Source organism: Etheostoma spectabile, chromosome 6 (genome assembly GCF_008692095.1).
Source record: "Etheostoma spectabile isolate EspeVRDwgs_2016 chromosome 6, UIUC_Espe_1.0, whole genome shotgun sequence".
NCBI lineage: Eukaryota > Metazoa > Chordata > Actinopteri > Perciformes > Percidae > Etheostoma > Etheostoma spectabile.
Window position 1 is genome coordinate 10,456,030 of NC_045738.1, and position 22,136 is coordinate 10,478,165.

Genomic DNA, 22,136 nt, shown 5'->3' on the forward strand with positions numbered 1-22,136 from the left:
CACTTTACGATTACAAACAAAACGATTTATTGTCATGAAACAGTTCAATAAGAGATTCACATTTTGTAGCTTTTATTTCCCCTTGTTTATACATTATCCCTTGAAAACCATTCTTTAAACAATACAGGTTCTAAACCAACATTTAAACAGACTAAACAAATGGACTAGTTGGACCTCGACTGCAGGATGGACTGTTATTAGTAGAAAATGGGGTAAATTAACAGATATACAAACATATGGAGTTATTTACTGATGAAAGGCTTTGATTTTTCATGCTAAGCTACATTAACGGTCATTAAACGAAGTAAAAGAATGACAAGACAGCTAGAAATTCATAGACATCGGAAAATAATGACACATTACAGGACATAGTTCCATACAGATTGGCATATATTAAGAAGTAAAATTATACAAAATATTTTTTTAGCAATTAAGACGTTTGGGAAAATATTTTGATTTATTTGTTATGAACATCTTAGAGAAGGTATAACCTAGATGCATTCTGTCCCAAACAAATTATAGCTTAGTTAATATCTGATAATGGCAGAAAGCAAATAAATAAACTGATTAATAAATAGGTAAATAAATAATCAAATAATTAAAATATTGCATGGAAACTGGCTTTACATAAATAAATAAAATATAATAAATATATATAATATAAATTAACATAAGATAAACATTTTAAGACCTAAAAGTATAAAGCATAGCTTGTTTCATTTTTCGTGCAGTCTAAGAATACATCTATAAAAGTAAACAGCTCTAAAATGATATTGTATTCACTTGTATTATGATATTTGTACAAATGCAAATAAGTATTCTCAAATACAGGAGTCAAGCAATTTCTGTTCCAAACTGCTGCCTACAAGACCAAATGACTTACTGCAATGAAAAAAACGTCTTAAGAAAGAGAGGGCTAAAATCCAAGCGTTTACATAGACAGATGAATGACCAAAGAAAGTGCATTCCCCGCACATCTGGGGAAAATTACAACAGAATGAAGAAGAAAAAGAGAAGGTAATCTGGTACACAGCAAGACTCCCACTGCATAGCTGTCAAATCTGTTTCAGATTTTACAAAGCTCCAAGCTCCTCTTCTCCTAGCCTATGCTGCTTTTTCCAAAGACTTTTGTAGCTGAAGGCTATGAATAAACTCTGTAAATAGTAGCAGGCAGGAGCACAACAACCCCTGTCATACAAAATCCTGTCGCTGGTAAAACCTGGAATGTGTCCAGCTTTTAGAACAGGAGTCTCATTCTTTCAGTTGCCTCTTCAATAAAAAAATAGCCTCTGGGTGAATGGCTGGTTATTAGGGTTAATTCACTGGCCGGTCCAAGAGGGTTCAGCTCTAAAGGTTCCCCCGATGACATGTAACATCACACCATGTGGGGGTCGTTGGCAGGGCTGACAGTGAAGCGCGATGATGTCACTGGTTTAGCCCCCACAGGCGACCTTTGTTTGATTGATAAATCCTCTTTCCTTTTTGATTCTTTGCTTTTGGTGTTTGGCCCTGATGGAAAGAAAGACACAATCGATCACTATGTGAAGGTGCATGTGTTGTGGGTTGTGCTTCACCAAACCATTTCATTTCACCTCCATTGAGTCATTAGTGTTCATAGTAGTAATTTACAAGTAAAACTACAACACAATGTTTCATATATCATATAATTTCTTGTTGGAAAGTCATAGAGCTCAGTTAAAAGTAGGGATGTCCTGATTGTGTTGGTTTTGTTCCACATCCTCAGAGTATTGTAATGTTGCCAAACAAACCCAACACAACAATTGTTTTTGTTTATTATTTTCCTACAGATTACAGTTGCAAAGCATACGTAGGCTACAGCATTTCAATAAAATATATACTACAATTAGTGAAGTCCTCCTTTACTCCTCCTTTAGTCTCTTCCTATCGCTTCCTGCAGGTGTTTCTGGCTCTGGAGCTGTGGAGTCTGGATCTGTGGTATGAGTCACCTGCTGCCTCCATGTTCCTGCTCAACACCCTCCGCTACAAATCTCCATGTCTCTCTCTCTCTGTCTCTTCTCTGTCTGTCTGTCTGTCTCTCTCTCTCTTTCTCTCTCTCTCTCTCTTTCTCTGTCTCTGTCTGTCTCTTTCTCTCACCCCCCTCTGAGCCATGGTTCTGCTCGAGGTTTCTGCCTCTTAAAGGGAAGTTTTTCCTGGCCCTGTCGCCTAGTGCTTGCTCTTGGTGGGAATTGTTGGGTTTCTGTAAATAACATCACAGAGTACGGTCTAGACCTGCTCTTTTATGAAAAGCGCAATGAGATAACTGTTGTTGTGATTTAGCGCTATATAAATAAAATTGAATTGAATTTAATTGAAGTAATTTAAATCAGAATAAAATCTCGAGTGTAAAGTAAATACTGAAGTTCAGGTGCAGGTTTTAAACCAACAGCAGCATCTGAGAGTTCACCTGCAGAAGGTCTGGTGAAACCTGGAATGTGTCCAGGTGTCACTCTAATGTTGGATAGGTTGGGGGCCTTCTACTGTACATATCTGTGCCCAGGGGCCTGTCTTACAATCCGTTCATGACTGCTTCATGAAATGGGGTAAGATATTAGCACTAAACCAAATACAATTCAAGAAATTGAACTAATGATCTGGATCTATAAATATAATCACATTGAAGCAATGCTAGACAGTTTTTAGTTAAAAATAACTCAATGAGAACACAGCCTCTTCTTTAAAGGCTTTGATGTTTCTGGCCTATGAAAGATCATGAAAGCATCTAATTTTGGAGATTTTGCATTTCTGTATATGTGAACAGCCCAAAGGAAAACTCTGAGCCCAAACTTTCATTATTCTGTGAAATGAGGTAATCAGTGTACAAGATAGAGAGAGGAAGTCAAGAGAGCAAATGAAAATGTGTTGGGAAACACAGCTTAGGCTTGCATTGTTGAACGCAGGATTTATGTCGCCGCTCAGTTCCACATGTCACACTGTAGAGCGGGATAATTATAGAAGATTAATTCTGGCTGCATATTTGGAGAGTAGATGGTTGAACTAAGGGTTTTCCATTTTGGTGTGTGGGGATGAGTTAGTGGCTGTCAGATTTTATTACGTCATTTTCCGGCTCAAGGTGCGGACTAAGTGATAATACACATTGTAAAAAGAAAGAGATGATCCATCCTCAAATTTGTCAAATCATGACAGAGGAAGAAACATTTCACTCAATGTTAACCTAATGGTGGTGCTAGAGAAAAAGTCAGGAGATCACTAAAGTCAGTAAGATTTGTCCTCTGGGGACCATGAATGTCAATACAGAATTTAATGGCAATCTACCCAGTAGTTATTGAGATACAGTCTGCATCTCATCAAGAATGGGAGATGATTAGATGTTTACAATGTTTATGATCTTACCACGCAAATCCAACTTGGTGCTTTTGACGGACACTGGGGCTGGACTTGTGGGCGCTGAACTGCTCAACTCATTGGTTGGAGTTTCCTGTTGTATTGAAACAGAATGATGGAGGCTTGTTTTAATATATCAAAAACAATCTGCTATTCATCAGTTATTCAAAGTACGGGAAATACCTGATCAAAAAGATATATTGTGACATCATCAAAAAAGGACACATTTCTTCCTCTGTCTTTCTCTCTGTCCATCGGCTCCTTGGGTGATTTCAGCAGACTCCTCAGGCCGACACGTTTGTCCACATCTGTTTCAGTGACAACTATCACCCTCCGGGAGCTTTCGTCCTCCTGGTCATCCTCCTCCTCATCGTCAGGGTCGCTTCCGGAGGACAGACCTCTTCGTCTTCCGATCCGATTTCCAATCGTACCATCCCCAAATCCTCCTTTACCAGTGGGGGTGAGGGGAAGAGTCAGAGCAAGAGGAGGGAGGGCGAGAGACAGACGAGCTAGTTTTGCTGTGAAAATGAGAGTAGGGAAGAGAAAATTCTTTAAAGATTTGGATGAAAGTTCGCAGACCCTCTACAGACTAAAGGGTTATTGACATCCACTATTTGTACCCTTTCTTCCTTTAGATTTAAGATATTCACTTAAATATGCACTAGTTTGTTTTTCATTTTAGTTTGTTTGTTAGTTTTCTCATTTTTACATAGTTTTCTGTGTCTTGTTTTAAAAAATAAATGGAAAACCCCAATACAAATAGTGTGAAAAAAGGGTTCTCGGCTCTTTTATATTTTCTTTTGCTGCAGTCTGTTTCCCCTGTCAACTGTGTTTCCCGCCATGCTGCCATTCATGATTAGGGTAAGCTTAATATTAGGCTGTGGTGAGGCATGGCAAAATGGTGGGGGGAACAAACTTTGATTAAAAAAAAAAAAAAAATGTAACAGTTTGTAATTATTAACTATTAGTTATTTAACTATAAGCAATCTGTACAACACTAAGGTTACCTTTCATGGCCTGGTTTGCAGTCGGTTGAGGGGTTGTCACCTCAGGTTGTTCAATCACAGTGAGCGGCTCAGCTTTAGTTTCATCAGACATGGTGCGGGACTTAATGCTGGGGGAACTTTCCTGCTCCTCTTCGCTACAACAACAACAACAACAAAACACACACAAAAAACAATTCAATTAAAACATGAATATTAAAGGGTCAGTTCACCAAAATATATTTTTTCACTTACCCCTTGTGGTATCAAGGCATGCAGATAGTTTGGGTTTTATTTGTCCAGGTTTTGGATTATTAATCTCTAATTAATAATTAATTTAATTTATGCTGCTCACAGCTTTGAAAAATGACATTTTAAAAGTATATAGTATTCCTGTTACTTTTTTGTAAATAACGGGACTTTCAGGACTTTGATGGCTTCATAAGAAACCACTATAAAGGAAAGTAAGAAAATAATAAATTGTAATTTGGGTGAATCTACCCTTTAATATAAACTTGGATTTCCAAGTTCAGCCTTTTTCATACCTTTCATCCTCTTGTTGTTCTTTCACAGTGACCAGCTCGCTGCTGTTCTCTGTGATTTGTTCCCCCCAGGGCCGAAGCATCACTGTGTCTTTAACAGTAGACCCCCAGAGCACATTTGTTTTCACATTTTCACTGAGGGAGAACTGCAGCCTCTCCTCACACACCTGAAGCAACAAAAGAGGGATGAGAAAGATAAGATAGGTAATACAGGGAGCACTCTTAAAACAAACAAAACACAAGAAAACATACCTGCATCATGAGGCCATTCTTTGTTGTCAACTTAGAGAGAGATCCCTGGTCTTTGACATCAGATGTTTTGCCTGATGATTTCTGCCCATCATTCTTCTCCTCTTGAAAATCCAGGATCAGATTTGGTGCAGACTCTGCCAGTTCATCAGAGTTATCAGAGATCCTGTCCTCCATCATATTTACCCGACTCCCCTCAGGAGTAGAAGACCCACATATCTCCTCACCTGTATCACTATCACCAACATTGGTGCTCTTCTGCTCAGGTGTTTTCTTCAAAGACTCTAGGAGCTCCAGGTTCCCCAAAAAAAGGTTGCCCAGAGAGTCCTCCTCGTCCCCAGATATGCAGCACAGTTGTTCCAGTTTTTCAAAATCTTCCAGGGGCTCCTCGTCCAAATCTTTCCACTCAGAAATCAGTAATTCTGGGAGATTGTTGAGGGGAACTTGGGGTGAAGATGGGCTGGCAGATGATGTTTTCTGGAACAGATTATTATGTCCATCCTGTACGTTGGATGTAAGATCGCTCTCATCGGCCAGTGTTATATGCACAGATGGAAGGTTTAGATTGGCTGAGATCCCTTTACTTTGAGTTGTAGTAGGTGGTGATTGTTGCAGATGAGGCTCTAAGACACTTGCACTGTGAGTTGTGGAAATATATGGCTCTGTCTCAGTGCTGGCAATAAAGTCTTCTAGATTGATGTGACTAATAAACTCCTCTGTCTCTATAACAGATGGTGGTGGACTAGGAAAAGAGTCGTCTAAACTCTCCAATTTATCATCTTGCATATCTAGATCTATGCTTGGTGGAGGACTAGGAAAATCTACTGAGCTGAAATTGTCTACTTGTGGACATGACTGATCTATCTCTTCCTGCTCATCAAGTTCACTGGGACAAAAGATGGGATTGGGGGGAAGGGGCATGTCTCTGTAATCCTCTTCTTCATTCACAATGCTTACAGTCTCTTCTGTATGTTGCCTAGCAAGCCATGATCTCATTTCAGCCTCTGAATCTGCGACTGATTCCACATTTTCCAGGTCTGAAAAGTTCTCATGAGGAGCTTCGGTGATGCAAATAGATACATTTGAGCTCTCTAAAGTGTGACTGAAACAGTTCTCTAAATCAGAGGCTGTTACTTCAGCAACATGCACGGCTGATGTCTGTCCCTCTATTTGGATCATGCAGAGGTGATTCTGAGGCCAGCTGTTAAAATTTGGATTTTCCTGTATCTCTGTGGAGTCTAGCAGACCTTCCCTGTCTCTGTCTGTCCCTGTGCATGACGAAGTCAGCCCCTCTGCTTGCTCCTGCTCTGGGATTTCTATATTCTCTACTTCGATTTCTGAGATTTCCCTTTTCAGGTCTTTGTTAAAACTGCCAAGTCCACCGAGGTTCTCAATATTTTCCTCTTGTTGTATGTCTACCACTTGGACAGCCTGTTGGTCATCGCCCTCTGCAGAGTCCCACCTTGCCTTAATGGCAAGATTTCCAGCGAGTCCTTGGGTTTCATCATTCCAGGTTTCTTCGCAGCCCTCCAAGATGGCAGGGTGCAGTTCACTTCCTGCAAGTTCATCGTTTTCTTCTGTCTCCCAAAACTCCTGACCTACAACAAGCCTCTCCCCCACCTCCCAAGCCTTATTACTGAACCCCGAGAAAAATTCAGATCTCAGTTCCATGTCGTGGCACCTCCTCTCTGGAGAGGCCCACTGGTCATTTTCATCAGGCCACAAGCGTAAGTCACTTGACTGAGAAAAACGGTGGCAGTCCATCTCTCCCCTAACAACAGCAGACCCTGTAAGTTCCTCATCCTCCTCCATAGCGCTCCATAACTCTTTAGTCTTCACATCCAGGCCCTCGCAGGAGTCTTTATCCACATTGTTAGCATAGTCTATCTGACTTGCTGCCCCTCTCAGTGGTGACTTTTCCTTCATGGCATTACTCAGCTCTGCAGCAGCCAGCTGTTTCTCCGTCTCTGTCATTACCTTCTTGTCCTCGTTGCCGTCTGAGCAGCGCAGGTTTCTCAGGCCAAGCTCATTGTGGTCCAGACCAGGCCTCTTTTCGCGTTCCTCAGACTCTTCAACACCCTCCTCGGCCCAAGAAGGACACATGAGACCACTAACTTCATGATAGACAGACTTCCCATCATTGCTTGGCTCAACTATTGACGGGGTTTCATTGCTGAGTGTGGTATCACTAGTTTGAATGCTGTACAGTTTAGATAACCTTGACTCTCTATTGTCAACTTGGGATGCTGTTACAGAATCCACAGTGTCATTTCCACATTTGAGGGAGTTCATTGAAGAGATATCAATATCCGTCTCTGTAACACTTGTGTAATCTTTGTTGCTGGGCCTCAACATGCAATCATTTGACTGGCTGCCAGACACAGACTCGCTCAAAATATTTGTCTCAGCGAGGCTCTTGGAATGAAGATTTAAATCGGTCGCTGCAGAGTCCTGGTATTTGCAATCTGTTACCTGGGAGATGAGGCCATCTGTGTAGTTGTTGTCTATCGGATGCCCACCACTGTGTGGGAGCCTTTTCAGGGACTCATCATCTAATTTTGAGAACAACTTATCAATTAAGTCAACAGAGTCCTTGGCCTGCGGATCATCACACAGCATGGTGCTGCTCTTGTTTTCAAAAATGCCAGAATTGTCTTTCTGTGTTGACTCCAGTCCTTTGTAAAGAATATCTTGGTCATCACCTAGATGAGAGACGGCATTCACTGGAGCGTATTGATATAGAGTACTAATTTCCTCACACATCTCAACAGTTTCTCCAATTTCACTTTTGATATCTGACATCTGTGTACTCTTTCTTAAGGGGCTTTTTTCTCCCATCTCTCCCTCTTCCTCAGTTTTTTCCTCTATCCCTGTCAGTGTTCCCCGATCCCCTCCTCGACCGCTGTTTGGCCTGGAGGCAATGAGTCCATCACTGCTTCTCCTGCTCATCCCGTCCCCCTCCCAGTCACTGTCTGAGAAATACGCAGAGTCTCGATGGGGTGTTTCATTTCCCAGAGCTCGCCACCCGCCGCTTCCCACTCCTCCTCCACCACTCGTCCAGGAGTCACTAGGTGTGAGACAGTCGGCTGAGTTGGAAGTCATAGGTGACATGCCAGAGTCGGTGGGGGTGATGAGTGACACATCAGAGGATGGGTCCCAGTCTGGAGTGGTTGGAGTGGCAGCAGGAGTGGGTGCCTTTTCTGCAATGTGACAGGGATTTTCTTGCCCAGCGTCATTGTGTTGAAGTAGATTTTCTCTTTTCATCTCATCATCATTTGTATTATTCTCCAAATCAGCTTCTGTAATGTGTTCAGAGTCCACTTTGGAAACTTTTGCAGTGTGGTACTTTTCTTTGTCAGTGATATCTGTCTTTCGGCATGTTTGATCTCCTCTCTCAGGGCTGCTGGCCTGTAGGTCCTCGTTCATTAACTCACCATTCCCTATAACAGCAGCCTTTGGTGTATCTGTTTGTTTTGTAGTTAGTAATTTGTTCTCATGCTTTAGGACAGTGTTGGATTCTTCTCCTCTGGCAGGTAAGGCTGGGCCGTCTGAACTCTCCTCTTCATTTTGACAAGCAAGTGTTTGGTTGTGCAGGAGACCATTTTTGGGCATGATTTCTGAAAACACAAACTCCCCAGATTGGCAGTGGTCAGCATTGCTTCCTTCGCTGTGCAGTTTAAGAGGTTGTTTATTTGATCCTATATGCAGGACTGGGATCTCAGGTTTCATAGAAACCTTTATCTCACTCTTTTTAGCACGCTTGGTCACTTGGGCATAGATAGCTTCAGTTGGTGTTTCATCTTTGCCTTTGTTGGATGCTCGTACAGAACTCTCTGACTGAAATCTGATGGTCTGAGCAGAACTTGGGTCAATACATATGGACTCGTATTCAGGAGACAGTGGAGTAGGAGAGTAAGATGAGTTTGCTTCCTTTCTGTTTGTGGCAGCGTTTTGTCTAGATATTATTTCAGTCAGGAAGGTCTCTGCTGATTGGATCTCCTTCAGGAACTCCTCCCTGGTCATTTCTGTTCTCCGGGGTTCCTTCTCAGTCTGCTGTAGGTCGGACTCCTCCTTCCCAATAGTGACCTCAGAGAGGAGAGAGCGGGATCTCCGTATACCCTTTGAATAGGCTTCCTCAGCCTCAGTGTATGAGGGAAGGCCTGGAGCACAGACGTAGGGCCGCAATCTGGATCCCGAAGGATAGAGGTATTTTACTGGATCAGTTTCTGATCCTCCCTCCGGATCGGTGTCCATCCTTCCCGTGTCGATCTCTGTGAGGAAAAGATCCCGCTGGAATGATTCTTTAGGGACTGTATCATCCTCTTCAGCTCCTGTCCTGTTGTTGCATTTCTCTGGCCCCCATGACTGTCCTGCTGACCCCAGCTCCGTGATCAGCGACTGGGAGCGGCGCATCCCTCTGTTGGGCAGCACAAAGTTTCCCCATCTTTCTCCATCTCTTTTCTCCTCCTTCTCTCCCTCCCATGAAGCCTCTGACTTGGACTCACTAGACTCTGACACACTAGATATCTCCGTCAGAAACAGATGCATGGGGGATTTCTTGACAGCGGCCACACGTTCTGCATGAAGTTCAGCATCTTCCCTCCAAATGGCTGGCAGGATGGTGTCTAGGCGTGACTGAGTCCTTTTCATTCCCCTGGAGAAGAGCTCAGCACTGGCTGGGTCTGCATCTTCAGATAGGCTGGAGTGAGGGACAGTAGTCCCACCGCTGGGTCTCTCAGGAGACATAAAGGGAGAGTCATCCTCATCTGAGTATGTAGGACTGGATGAAGACTGTCTGTCAAGCTGGGGGTTTGTTGGCAGAGGGCGGGGTAAATTGCGATAAATTGGGCGCAATGGGTTTTCTCGACGAACGGGAGAGTCAAAGTCTTTTGCACGAGAATGAGAAGTCTCCCTGGAGTTGTGCAATGATGTCAAGTGCCTGCTACCACCCTCTCTGTCAGACAAGTCACTGGATAGTGGGTCTCTTTTGGATCTCTGCATCTGCGGCTTACTGTAACTTGAATAAGTGTCTGCTGTGCTGTAGCTGGGGGAGCTTCTTTGTGGTTTGGAGTGGGGAGGGAGAGGTGGGGGACACATTTGAGAAGATTGGGGGTAAATGGGATGGCTTGATGGGGGAAGGGAAGGGGAGAGGGACGGGGATGGGGGTAGAGTCTGACGGGACCGATGGAGCCCCAGGTGATCAAAGGTAGAAGATGGACAGCTGCTCATGTGATGGGGGTCTGTTTCGATTTTTCCACTGATGGTGTAGTGAGGCAGTCCTCTATAACCGTGTGGAGGGGCGGGGAGGGGGCGTGAGTGAAGGTGGTTGGCTGACAACATGGACATAGAGCGAGGCTTGGGAGGAAGGACCGGGGCTTGAGAACTAATGGAGGATTTTTTGTCTGCCTGACTACTCCTCTTCTCTTCTTCATCATCGTCCCCTAAATCAACTACTGAGAAGTCAGTCACTCTGCTTGAAGTGTCTCTGAATTCAGCCACACCTGTGTTGGGGACCTGAAGTTGGACCTCGCTTGATCTGACAGTCTGGAGGCCCTTTCTACACTTGTCAGAAGAATAATAAGGGACTCTATCTTTTCCCAGCATTCCACTGCGAATCTCCACCAGTTCCATGTCTCCAGGGCAGATCGAGTCCGAGCGGAAAGAGGACTGAGTCTTCCCTTTAAGAGTTGGCGACTTATCCTGGGGAGTGTGCTCCTCTAATCTGATGTAGTACTCGCTGGCAAGGGAGGGGCTTCGGGCGCTTATCACTGGGACCACAGTGGGAGTGTCTAGAGACTGTCTGTGATTATTGTTCACAGTCGGGATTGGCTGAGGGGGAGGAAGAGGTTTGTAGCCTTGTCTGGCATGAGCTTTTTCCCAAAAATACTCAAAGTTCAAGCCTTTGCTGGTTTCAGTCACTGTCAGGATGTCATCCAGTTCAGACGAGGACGGAGTGATACAGTTCCCCACAGGGTCCAGTAGGGGGTAGGAGTTGTCTTCCCTGCCGTACTCTCTCTCCCTTTGCCGCTCGTTTGCTGCGGCCTGGAAAGCAGGCGGACGGAGTAAGTCCCAGCGTCTTTCAAACGACTCCTCGCTCTCCCCTCTCCTTCCTCTGCCCTCTTCATATTCCTCATCCTCTTCATCTTCTTCCCCAACACTCCCTCTTGCCATTCCTTGCTCAGCGGCCAGGAGGGAGGAGAGGAGGAGGAATATCTCTGCTACAGAAGGGCGTTGAGAAGGAGGTAGCCAGCAGGACTGCATGATCTCATACCTGACGACAGGAGAGAAAAACAGAGGAATTACGTTTGGAGAGACAGAATTAGGGCATTCTCCCTTTCTGTTGGCATTATCATAATTTCTGCACAACTCCACTTAGTGGATGAGTACTGACCAGTAGTCTGCATGGGAGAGTTTGAGTCTGGGCTGGGCCAGGGTGATCTGTCTCTCCCTAATGACGAAGGTCAGCACTTCTTCGTCACTCAGGTGTCTGTGGGGCTGAGAGCCAAACTCAAACAGCTCCCATATAACCACCCCCATGGACCTGGAGGAAAAGAAGATGTAGAAATAGTGAGAGACAGACCTACACAGACCTCTAAGTTTTTTGTTATGTATTGCTTTTACAGCAACACTGTGTTTTATGCAGAGCTCTAAATTAAAATCAAACAAGACTGAGACTTATGCTGCCATTGTCTCTGTAAGAGCAGAGAGTATTCTTCCCCAACTTGTGCATTTTGTTCCCACAATGTTTTCTTGTTGGTTAATTCAACAAAACAAATGGAAGTGGAGTAATATTATCAGAGGCTGAGGGTTCAGTCCAGCTTGGGCCCCTGTTTCTTCCATCACTCCTTCTGATATTACTGGACTTTTAAATTCTGCTTCAGCAAAATTAAGGTCACACTGATCTTTAAAGGTAGGCTTATGTAAGTATTTGTGGTATGCGGTGTTTGAGAAACATTTCAAAACAGCTGGCTTGGTGTTTCAGCATCAATTTAACCTTCAAAAGAATTCAAGATATAGGGCCAAATAAAAGGACTAACTGAGACTACAAAGAAGACTCTACAGAAAGCATTTCAGATTATTTGCAGTTTCAATACATTCACTGATCAGAACAAAAAGATTTCAATGGCATAGGCATTAAAACGTTTACTTTGTTTTCCTCAGAGAACAAGAGTTTTGTTGTATGGGCTGTTTTTTGACAAGCACTGCTGGTCTATTTTCACCCATACTGGTTTAATAGGTGAATAAGAAAACCAGTGCCATTGGAGACTAGCATAACAATGTATGTACAATATACAATCTTGGGCCACTTTATAAGGTACATCTATTTAATCTTTTTAAAGATTATTTTTTGGGTGCTTTTCCCTTTATTAGATAGTGAATAGACAGGAAAGGGGAGAGATGGCAGACAACACACAGCAGAGAACTGCAGGCCGGATTTGAACCGGGACTGGTGCAGGACTCAGCCAACATGGGGCAAACGCTCTTATTGGGCGCGCTAAAGGCCGCCGCACAGCCATTTAATCCAATGTAATTCAGTACATCTATAGTAGTATCTCTGCCACCTATTCTAACTTTACAAAGCTCATATTTGCCAATTTTTGTTCAAACTAAGGTGTTAATTCAGTTTGTAAATCTGTTCTTTACTGAACTCGTAGGTGTTTCACAGGTTTTGCCCACCCTACAACACATTTTACACATTTCAACATAATGCAGCCCAGCTTAACACCACTGCAAACTACAACCTATAACACAACCAATAAACCTTTTGTTAAATAAATACCTCTCTGACAGTTTTAATCAAAACTCAACATCATTATTTTTGTAAAGATAGAATACATGGTTGAGCTGTTGCATTGGATAGTATTAGATTGTACAGCTGTACCTAACAAACTACTACCAGACACCAGATAGGTTACAACCCTAACCCCTTACCCATAACCAGCCTGATTTGCACTTTTTATAAACAGCTGTGACAGCTCTAAAACATACCACACATTGCTTGTCTTGGTTTGGTCAGTAACGATGAGAGATCCTCTGTACTCCTCCAGCAGCTCAGGAGCGATCCAACGTAGTGGGATCCATAGCTTGTCTGGAGTTAGGTAATAGTCCTCCTTTACAAAGACATAAAACATGAATTGTTTTTATACCAATTTTATTATGTCGTTATTTGCATGACAAAAGCGCTTTTACATGAATAGATCATGAATGTACTGTATGTTTGGTTTATTTTTTCAGAGAAATACAAGCAAAGACCCACGTACCTTATAATGGTTGTGGGAAAGGCCATAGTCGCCTATCCTAACAGTGAGGTCTGAGGTCAGTAGACAGTTTCTTAAAGCCAGATCACTGCAGAGAATAAAATACACCCTCCAACAATCAGCCACATTGACAGAGGTACACACGGTGTCTATCTAAGAGGTAAAAATCTGTTCAAAGACTCGGGTTATGATAATGTACAGAAGTGAATTCATGACTGACCTGTGGATGTAATTGTTGTCATGGAGATGCAGCAGACCGGAGGTGATCTCAAAAGCCATTCTCTGAATCGTCAAGAGGTCCCGAGTCGGCAGGTCAGGGGTCATCCCATTTGACTTGCGCTGGGCTCTCAGATACCTCTTCAGGTCACCCTAATTGTACACCAAAACAATAACACAAGCAGTGAATTGCAAGCAGACTTAAGTAGAAGATGACTTAATGCCAGCTCGGCCATAAGTCTACGTGCCAAGTGCTTGTGCCCTTCTCCAAAAACAGACATAAAAGTCACAGGCAACATCGTATAGGCAAAGAGAATATTTATGACTTCTGCAGTAAATAAGTCCCTTTTTAGGTGTTTTCCATCACAGAGCCTCAAAAGCAGCAGGGGAATTGGTAATGAGTTGGCTGCCTTTGTATTAGTAAGTTGTGCTTCGGGAAGGGCTAAGATAAAATGGGGACTATTCTAAGGATGGAAAATATCTGCGAGAAAAGAACAATAGGCGACTTTGTCAAACAGGATATTGGCAGTCTACGAGGCTCCCAGTGTTGTTTGGGTTCTCTTGCTGTAATTGATCTGCTTGTGTCTTTGTCCGTCCTGAGAGTCCACTCATATGGTTTTCTTAATCAGTCAGTGATTAAGTTAGCTGAAGTAAGCAAAACAAACCAATTGTACCGATGCAAAGCAGATTTAAGTGAATCCAGATATACTATGATTCTAATAATTTATCATTCCTGGAGCAAACAATATGCAGATACCCACATAAAATGTCATTGAAACAAGGAATAAATTAAGTAAAGACCTCATGAAAATAACATTAACATTTGGTGCAACTATAACAAAATTGAAAAACTGCTACAGAGGTGGAACACAATAGATTTTATGCCAATAAAACAGCATTTGTAAGTACTAAAGCGGTATGGAAATTAACACTTTGTTTTTAAAGTGAGACAAAAACAAAAAACATTTAGTTAATTGTGAAATGTAAAAAAACGAATCAAAAAAAGAGACTAAAATAAATACTAAAATGTTGTGCCATGCTTACCTTAAAATGACACATTACATGGTTTGCAATAATGATGTAGTTACTGTAAATGTCTCTGATAAATTGCAGTAATATTCTCCTTCACAGTATTATATTTACATGTTAACAAGACATTGTAGATCTACAGTGTCACTTTGTGGTCTGTTCTGCAAGCTCCTAACGGCTCCAAAAGGCTCCAAACTGTGAGGGTGTGTCAAGTTAGAGAGCATGCTAGCGGATGGACGGAAACTCTTTGATTAGCGCCCTTGGAGAGCGGAATGAGGTACGAAGGAAAATGAGTGTGAATTATAATCAGAAAGGGTTTTTTAAGAGAACGTCATTACTTAATTTGTCATCAATATAAAAGCAATATATTAGTTATGTGAACAATTATAATATATATTGTATTTCATTTAAAAGAAGCATGTGACATTTTGTTTATCATAATAGCTTACGTAACGTATTTCATTTCATATTTCATATTGATTATTAGTTAAATGTTAAAACGATTTGTATTGGGTGTAAACATGATTAATATGTGAACATGATTTATGTGCAAATTATTTGGGCAACTATATAGAAACATTTTGTATTTCTTCTGATTTCTTCTGTAGTTTTTTACGGTGTTCATGGTGCGTATGGTGCCTGGTGCCCGTTTTAAGAGGGAGAAATAAATTGATTCGAAACTCTCTGCTTCTGGATCAATAAATCCAAGGGGCGTTACAGTTACGGTTAAGTCACAACAAAATATTCATTATACTTTTGTCCAATATTAAAAGGAGACATATCATGCTCATTTCCAGGGTCATACTTGTATTTTTGGGTTTCTACTAGAACATGTTCACATGCTTTGATGTGCAACAAACACATTCTTTCTCTCATAATGGATGATTAACCCACATGTTTTGTGGGTTGGTAAGTACTCCAGATGACCAAATGTATGGGCACACTGCACAAGCACTGAAAAAGTGAGTTTTTCATGATATATCCCCATTTGTACTCACAAGTTGACAGAACTCCATAACCAGGAGGAAGGGGATGTTCTCACTGCACTGCCCCAAACACTGAAGGATGTTGGGATGTTTAAGGCTCCTGAAGGGAAAGAGAGAAACCCGATAAACAGGTAGATTACAGGACAGTTAAAGACAAACAGTGATACAAGATAAATTGCAGTATTTATCTACAGATAGATAGATAGATAGATAGATAGATAGATAGATAGATAGAAAGATAGATCGATAGCTAGATAGCTAGATAGATAGATAGATAGATAGATAGATAGATAGATAGATTGATAGATAGATGATAGCTGGCAGTCTTTGTATCACACAGATGAAAGTAGAGATAGAGAAAAAGGAGAGGCACTGCAGCAAAGCCAAATTAAGTGTAAGTGAATGTTGGAAAATGGAATAAAGGATATTGGTGATTTGTGTGTTTCGCTTGTTGTTGGGTAGGTGTGTTTACATCAGAAACACAAAATATTTCAGGACAAGGGGAGGGTTTGTGCCTCAGTATAAGGAGAGGAAATATGAGTTGTAAACAGCATTTGAATGTGTTTGAAAATGACTCTTTGTGAGTGTATATTTGTGTGTGTGTGTGCGCGTGTGTGTTTGTGTGCGTGTGTGTGCTTGTGCATACGAAAGTCGGTTCAGTGGACCAAGTGTTATTACCATCCACCCGCGGTAACATTGCTGCCTAAGTGCACAACAAAACATTAAAACACTATTTTTATTGTGTGAAAAGGTACAATTCAAGCTAGACATATTGTTTCTCCTTTTATCAATAATTGAAGGGAATTAATAAACAATAAAATCTACCCTCGCATCAACTAAATACACTCAGGTTATGTTGATTCAGCCTTACTTACCTACTCTGGTATGACCAGTAGCTTATGGTGGCTAATGTTAGCTAATGTTAGATAGATTCCTATAGAGTGGACTTCATAGAGTCATTTCAATGACTTTTGAATGAATATTTTTTTTCTACTTGTGTTACTGTTATAATAAACTTACTATTATCAAATAGGCCACAGTGGTTGTTGTTAAGCAAAAGTTGCCTCCAAAATGGAGTTTTCAGCAGTTTCTCCCACCTGTACGGCTCAGACTCGGCCAAGAACTTCCGCTGCTCCAGAGGGCTGGCACTGACACGCAGCTCCTTTACCACGGCCTGAGAGGAGCTGCAGTCACACAGCACTTCAGCCAGAATCACCTAGGAGAGATCAATGGGCAATAATATAGGAGAGTGCCCAAGATAAGCAGACAAGCAAAGAACTATTTTGAGTAAAAAGTCCCGATGCAATCATCTTACCTTTCCAAACCAGCCATTTCCTATCTCCTGAAGATAGTTTAAAGCGTGTCTTTTAAAGCACTTAGATTTGGAGTCTGTAAAAAAAGAAGGAAAATTAAAAAATAAGATCAGGGTCACACACATCACCATTTGATTTTCTTTTATGACATCAAATCAGGTGCAAAAATCCCTTTAAAAATATGATACACTCAGAAAATACATTATTAACAATGCTGCACAAAGCTACCACAGCCATTACCAAAACATTAAAGATCCCTTCCAGACGCGTTGCGAGACATACAAATATTCTGCTTTAAATAATAATTTGATGTTGTTTTCCCTTAAAAGTTACATTACCTACTCAACCGCTAGTAGAAATGCTACATCTACTCTTATTTTCTTTCGTTGAAAAATCTAGAACTATGAATCTGCAATTTTTTTTAAGTTTAGCTACTGGACACAAGATGTCTCCTACTTCACTGAAAACTCAACCAGTTTCATGTTTCCACTTCACATTTGCGTAAAATGAACCACGATTGGTTTCCAAACAAGTTGTGATGTACAATAATAAAATCCTAAAATCAGGAACAATAAGCAAAACATATGTCTGAGTGAAGGGGAACGTTAATGAATGACACAATAGACTACAATTCCTTATACCATCCCTGTCTGTGGCAAAATGCCCAACTTGGCCTGCCTGTACAGAGCACTGATGCAGAATTGTCTCAGATCAGTTTCCACTACATTGAACTTCAGTGGGGAGTCCAATGCTACAATGGTTGTAAACTCGGTTTGAGACCTTTAATGGATCCACATCAGTGACTCAGGCAACAGACCATGAGGGAGTTTGGTGAAGGACAGTATTTCAGCTCTGTTTTGAAGGCTTTGTGCTCAAATGAGAGTCAGAAAACAGGAGAGTTGTTTCGGGTTGTTACCTGCTCCGTCCTTCAGGGCGGGGCAGTTGGGCCGGTCTCTGACTGGCAAGGTGTAGACCTCAGGGAGGGAGGGACATGACGACAGGCTGTCCTCCTGGATTGGACTGGAGCCTCCAGAGCACTCCTCCCCGTCTGCATTGTCAAACTCCTGGTTGTGCCACAACAGCACAGAAAAACACTGGCATGATTCAAATTTTAAAATAAGCTACAGTCTGTTACTGAATAATATGGTTGGATTTAGCAGTAATAACCAAAGGGCAGACAATGAGAAAGCAGCCATTCTGAACTAATGACACCATGTCTGCCAGCTCAACAACACTGTCAGGTCAAAAGATGGAGGCTTAGTCAAGATTAGACTGAGAGATGATTATTGACCATTTCTAGTTCATTAAGTTGGAATTATTGAGTCCTGTTGCCATTTCCATACTGAGTCCTCCTGCAATTTATCAAGGCAAGCTTAAATTAAAACCACACAGGCATGCACAAAAGGTGTGACAACAGCAAACAAACAACAAAAGCAGATAGAGGTGAATAGATTTCTTACATGTTGAAGACTTACATTGAACCCCACTCCTCCTCTCTTACAGCACAGGCAGGTCAGGAGCAGCAAAACAAAAGAGACTAGCCCCGAGCAAGAGATGAGGATGATGACGTAGGGTGGAGGAGAGAGGGATGCAGCCCTGGTCTGAGATACTAAGAGGAAGACAGGAAGAAAATACAAGGGAGGAAAGTATTTAATGCAGAAATATAAGGGGGACAAACTGTTAGGTTTGAGTCAGTGAGAAGGAAAGGAGAGACTTTACTGAATCAGAAGTGTAAAATCGTGTTACACGGGTGTTTTGTTTAGAGGGAAACCATTGGAGCGTTTTCTTAGCGGCAGGTTTGGGGACACAGTGGAGAACCCCAATGGACAGCTTGCATCAGGGATTTGGGGGGGGAAAAGCAGGAAAAGAAACTAAGTTGAAGATTAAAAAAAACGGTTGTCTGAATCAGTAAAAGAAAAAAGAGACTACCATTACAGTTTGAAAGTGGGATAATATACCATTCCAGTAAGGAAAAAAGCACGGGGAAAGGGGGAATATCAGAAATGGCATTCCACTCAGGAAACACGGTTAAGAAGCAGGGGAGGGGTGGCTGGAGTTGTCATTTGGGTCAAAAGGAGCGCTAATTGGGAAGGGTTGGAAACTGGAAAAGAATTACTCAAATCAGGAAGGTTTACTACTCGGGTGAGAGAGGGAGGGATCGGGACATTTTGATATTTGTACCTCAACGCAGTCGATTGTGGGAAGTGAACCATCTGTAGAAAAGAAAAGGGGCAGGGTAGGGTGGTTAAATACCCTTCAGGTATTAGCGATAGGTTGCATAGAAATACTGTAGCCAAAAAATATGTCAAATATGATATCACTTATGACAGATGACGAGAGAGGAACAATGACACTTTGAAACAGTCAGAAGGTGTCACTCTTTACACAAAGAAGGAATCTTATATTTAACATAAACATGAATATTTAAAGAACCATAGCCTAGCTTTTCTAAGTCTGTGTAAACAAAGCACTATTTTAAGCATTATGTTACATTATATTATATAAAAAGCGGTTTTCAATCTCAAGTAACTATAAACTTGTGAAGTAATAAAGATACATTAGGGAACATAATAGTAATGGTAATAATAATAATAATAATAATAATAATAATAATAATAATAATAATAATAATAATAACTCAGGGGTTACATAAACAATGAAGTTGAAACCATACTTTGAAATGTATGTAATGTAACTTTTATTAGCGTACAGTCTTTACATATTGCGGTTTCATTTCCTGTGTCCCTCATACAAATCCAAAAATACTTTCACAAGGTCATAGTATTGTAAACACTGCATACATAAATTTCAAAGTATATTAAAAAATTGACCAACTTCATATATTGTAAAAAGAAGATCAGCATTCAACAAAAATCTAAGATGATGTAATGTTTTATTTGCAAGATAAAAATGTCCGCCTTATTTCAATTAACACTTTTAGCACCTCGTTTTTTTCTTGTGTTTTGCTTGTTTACAAAAGGTTTCAAAAGACAGAACAGAATTTCTCTTGTTTAACATATTATGCGCAAAGGTAAGTAACAATGTGTTCAGCATATAAAACCATCTTTGTGTGAAAGACTGGTGAATGTTACAATCTGTTATGTCTAATTAAAAGAAAACTGGCACTCTTAAGTTTTAGCCCAAAAAACAGAGGTAAATACAGCTCATTGTTAATCATTGCATTTGCAAAACATGGTCTGAATATGAGAACAAAATGAGCCTTTTGGCAGTGTGGTACCCTAAACATGCACCACAAACATATAATTGGTGGCTCCAATCCTGGTGCACAATTCCTGTACAGTGCTATTCTTTCATCTTTCCCTAGACATATGTCCAGACAGACACTGCATATAAATAGGAACCCAACAGAGGGCCTTTTCCACCAGCCCCGGTGCCAGCAGCTCTTATCAAAACAATACACCAATAGTCTACAATGACTGCACACATTACACAAACACAACACTCCAGATGCCAGATCTTGGGGAAGAAGGCATATTCAGATTGAGAAAAATAAAGATGCCAGCAGTGGTTAATAGGCTACATTATCTCCTGTGCCAAGCAGAGGGTATACTAAATATATCGCACTGACCTACGGTTTTAGCCTGCTATCCATACGGGCTATGCTGTTTTTAAGTGCCATCGATGTGAGGCCCCAGATCGAAACACCCCCCCCCCACACAATATTTTCATCACTGCATGCAAATCTGGTAGGCTACCCTACCCATCACCAAACCAGCCTCACTCCACTGATTAAATCAGCCTCGTAGCCTAATGCAATAATAATTGTCATTATGTCTCAGTCATACTGGCTGGCTGATAACACAGTGGCCTAACGTAAAGAGGCCTTTTCATAACTGACTACATCCCCCCTCTCCTCCTTTCTCCGGCATCACTGACAGGTTTTCTAACCCCCCTCCTCCTCCGCTCACCTTCCCTCTGCGGGGCTCCGAGGGCTCTCTCCGGGCTGAAGTACGACATGATCCCCGCCAGCGCTACCATCACCCAGCAGTGTGGCCGCATCGTCGCCGCGTCCGGAGCAACAACAACACCATCCGAGCGACGCTGCCGACTGTCGGTGTCCTCCTGTCTCCCGTCACCCCCGCCACGGTCTGTGCCGTCTCCGGGCTCACGCTGTCTGTGTCTCCCCCCTCCGCTTTTCTCCCAATAATAAAGAGCGTCTCCTTGCCTTCCTTGTTGTGCTTCTCCCCCCCTCCTCTCTCTCTTCTCCTCCCCCCCCCTGCTCTAATCCGCAATTAAACACGGTGTGTGAGATGCTCTATTGTGCATCCTCAGTCCACCGCTCGTTATCCATACATTACTGCTCTGCCTCCGTCTGTGTGAAGCACTGCTGAAAACAACCACCCGCTATTTCTCCGTTATACGTAGGTTACCTATAGCCTATATATATATATATAAAAATTTCCCTGTCCTTCTATCTCTCAGTGTTGTCTGTTTTTCTCCTCCGCCAGCCTACATCAGACACACACGGCGCGCATTGTCATGGTCCAGCTTGATCATCATAATGCTACCCAGCGAAGAAAAAAAAAAAAATCTGTGATAATATTCCCAGAGGGAGTTAATGGTGTGCATGTGGTGCTCAGTAGGCCTAGGCCTACTGTGTTTATATTGATCTCATATTGAATTTACAATCTTTTAAAATATCACTTCAGTATTCATATGAGGACTTTGTGGATGCGATGTGATAAGCCTACTGTTAAATAATAATAATAATAAAAAAAAGAGACTTGTTAGTTGACGCGCAAGCCTTCTTCATATTGTGATGTAAACAATGATGAACACACCGAGAAAAAAAGTACGAAAAAATTTAAAGTGTGTATATGGGTACTTTAGTCAGCTGACAGTTTATTAAGTACACCTAATAGAAACTACTGCAGTCTAATACAAACAGTCCCGCAATAAACCATACCTTCCTAGATGTTATGTTCAGTTTTTGTTGAAAGGCCATTTTAGAGACTGCAGGTCAAAATATAGGAGTGTAGTGTAACCCAATACAATTAATTCACACCACAAACTAAGGTTAAACCACCATTTTTTATATATCACTCATGAAAGTAGTATTTATTTCAGTGTGAGTGTACAGAGAGTTTTACAAAGATGAAAAAAGCAAGCTAACGTCAATCTTTTGTGCTGCTCAGTGATGTTACTATATGATGCAATAGGTCTCATTTAACAGCAG

General features: G+C 41.7%; 1 protein-coding gene across 3 annotated transcripts; it reads right to left on the reverse strand.

Annotated features, from left to right (window-relative positions):
* Positions 1–55: 55 nt before the first annotated feature.
* Positions 56–21,472, reverse strand: lmtk3 (lemur tyrosine kinase 3). 3 transcript variants are annotated; one of them, XM_032518474.1, is made up of 16 exons: positions 20,869–21,472; positions 18,415–18,548; positions 17,856–18,003; positions 16,942–17,015; positions 16,724–16,842; positions 15,639–15,726; positions 13,616–13,764; positions 13,399–13,483; positions 13,127–13,248; positions 11,529–11,678; positions 5,141–11,408; positions 4,892–5,055; positions 4,371–4,504; positions 3,547–3,881; positions 3,373–3,457; positions 56–1,509 (listed from the first exon to the last, which is right to left on the reverse strand). In XM_032518474.1, exons 1-16 carry the CDS (start codon positions 20,957–20,959, stop codon positions 1,376–1,378), a joined length of 8,280 nt encoding a protein of 2,759 aa, XP_032374365.1. In that variant the 5' UTR covers positions 20,960–21,472; the 3' UTR covers positions 56–1,375. The 3 variants fall into 3 exon arrangements, with proteins under 3 accessions (XP_032374365.1, XP_032374364.1, XP_032374366.1); XM_032518473.1 differs by having other exon boundaries at positions 18,400–18,548; XM_032518475.1 differs by lacking the exons at positions 16,942–17,015; positions 17,856–18,003; positions 18,415–18,548; positions 20,869–21,472 and having other exon boundaries at positions 16,647–16,771.
* Positions 21,473–22,136: the final 664 nt, after the last annotated feature.

Bases quoted from the DNA above. Each gene is read 5' to 3' on its own strand.
- lmtk3 (XM_032518473.1), bottom strand. From the start codon at position 20,959: ATGCGGCCACACTGCTGGGTGATGGTAGCGCTGGCGGGGATCATGTCG. The intron at 18,004-18,399 runs GTAAGAAATCTA...TGGCACAACCAG, and splicing joins TCAATGTAAGTCTTCAACAT to GAGTTTGACAATGCAGACGG. The intron at 15,727-16,723 runs GTGGGAGAAACT...CTTTCCCTTCAG, and splicing joins GCCGAGTCTGAGCCGTACAG to GAGCCTTAAACATCCCAACA.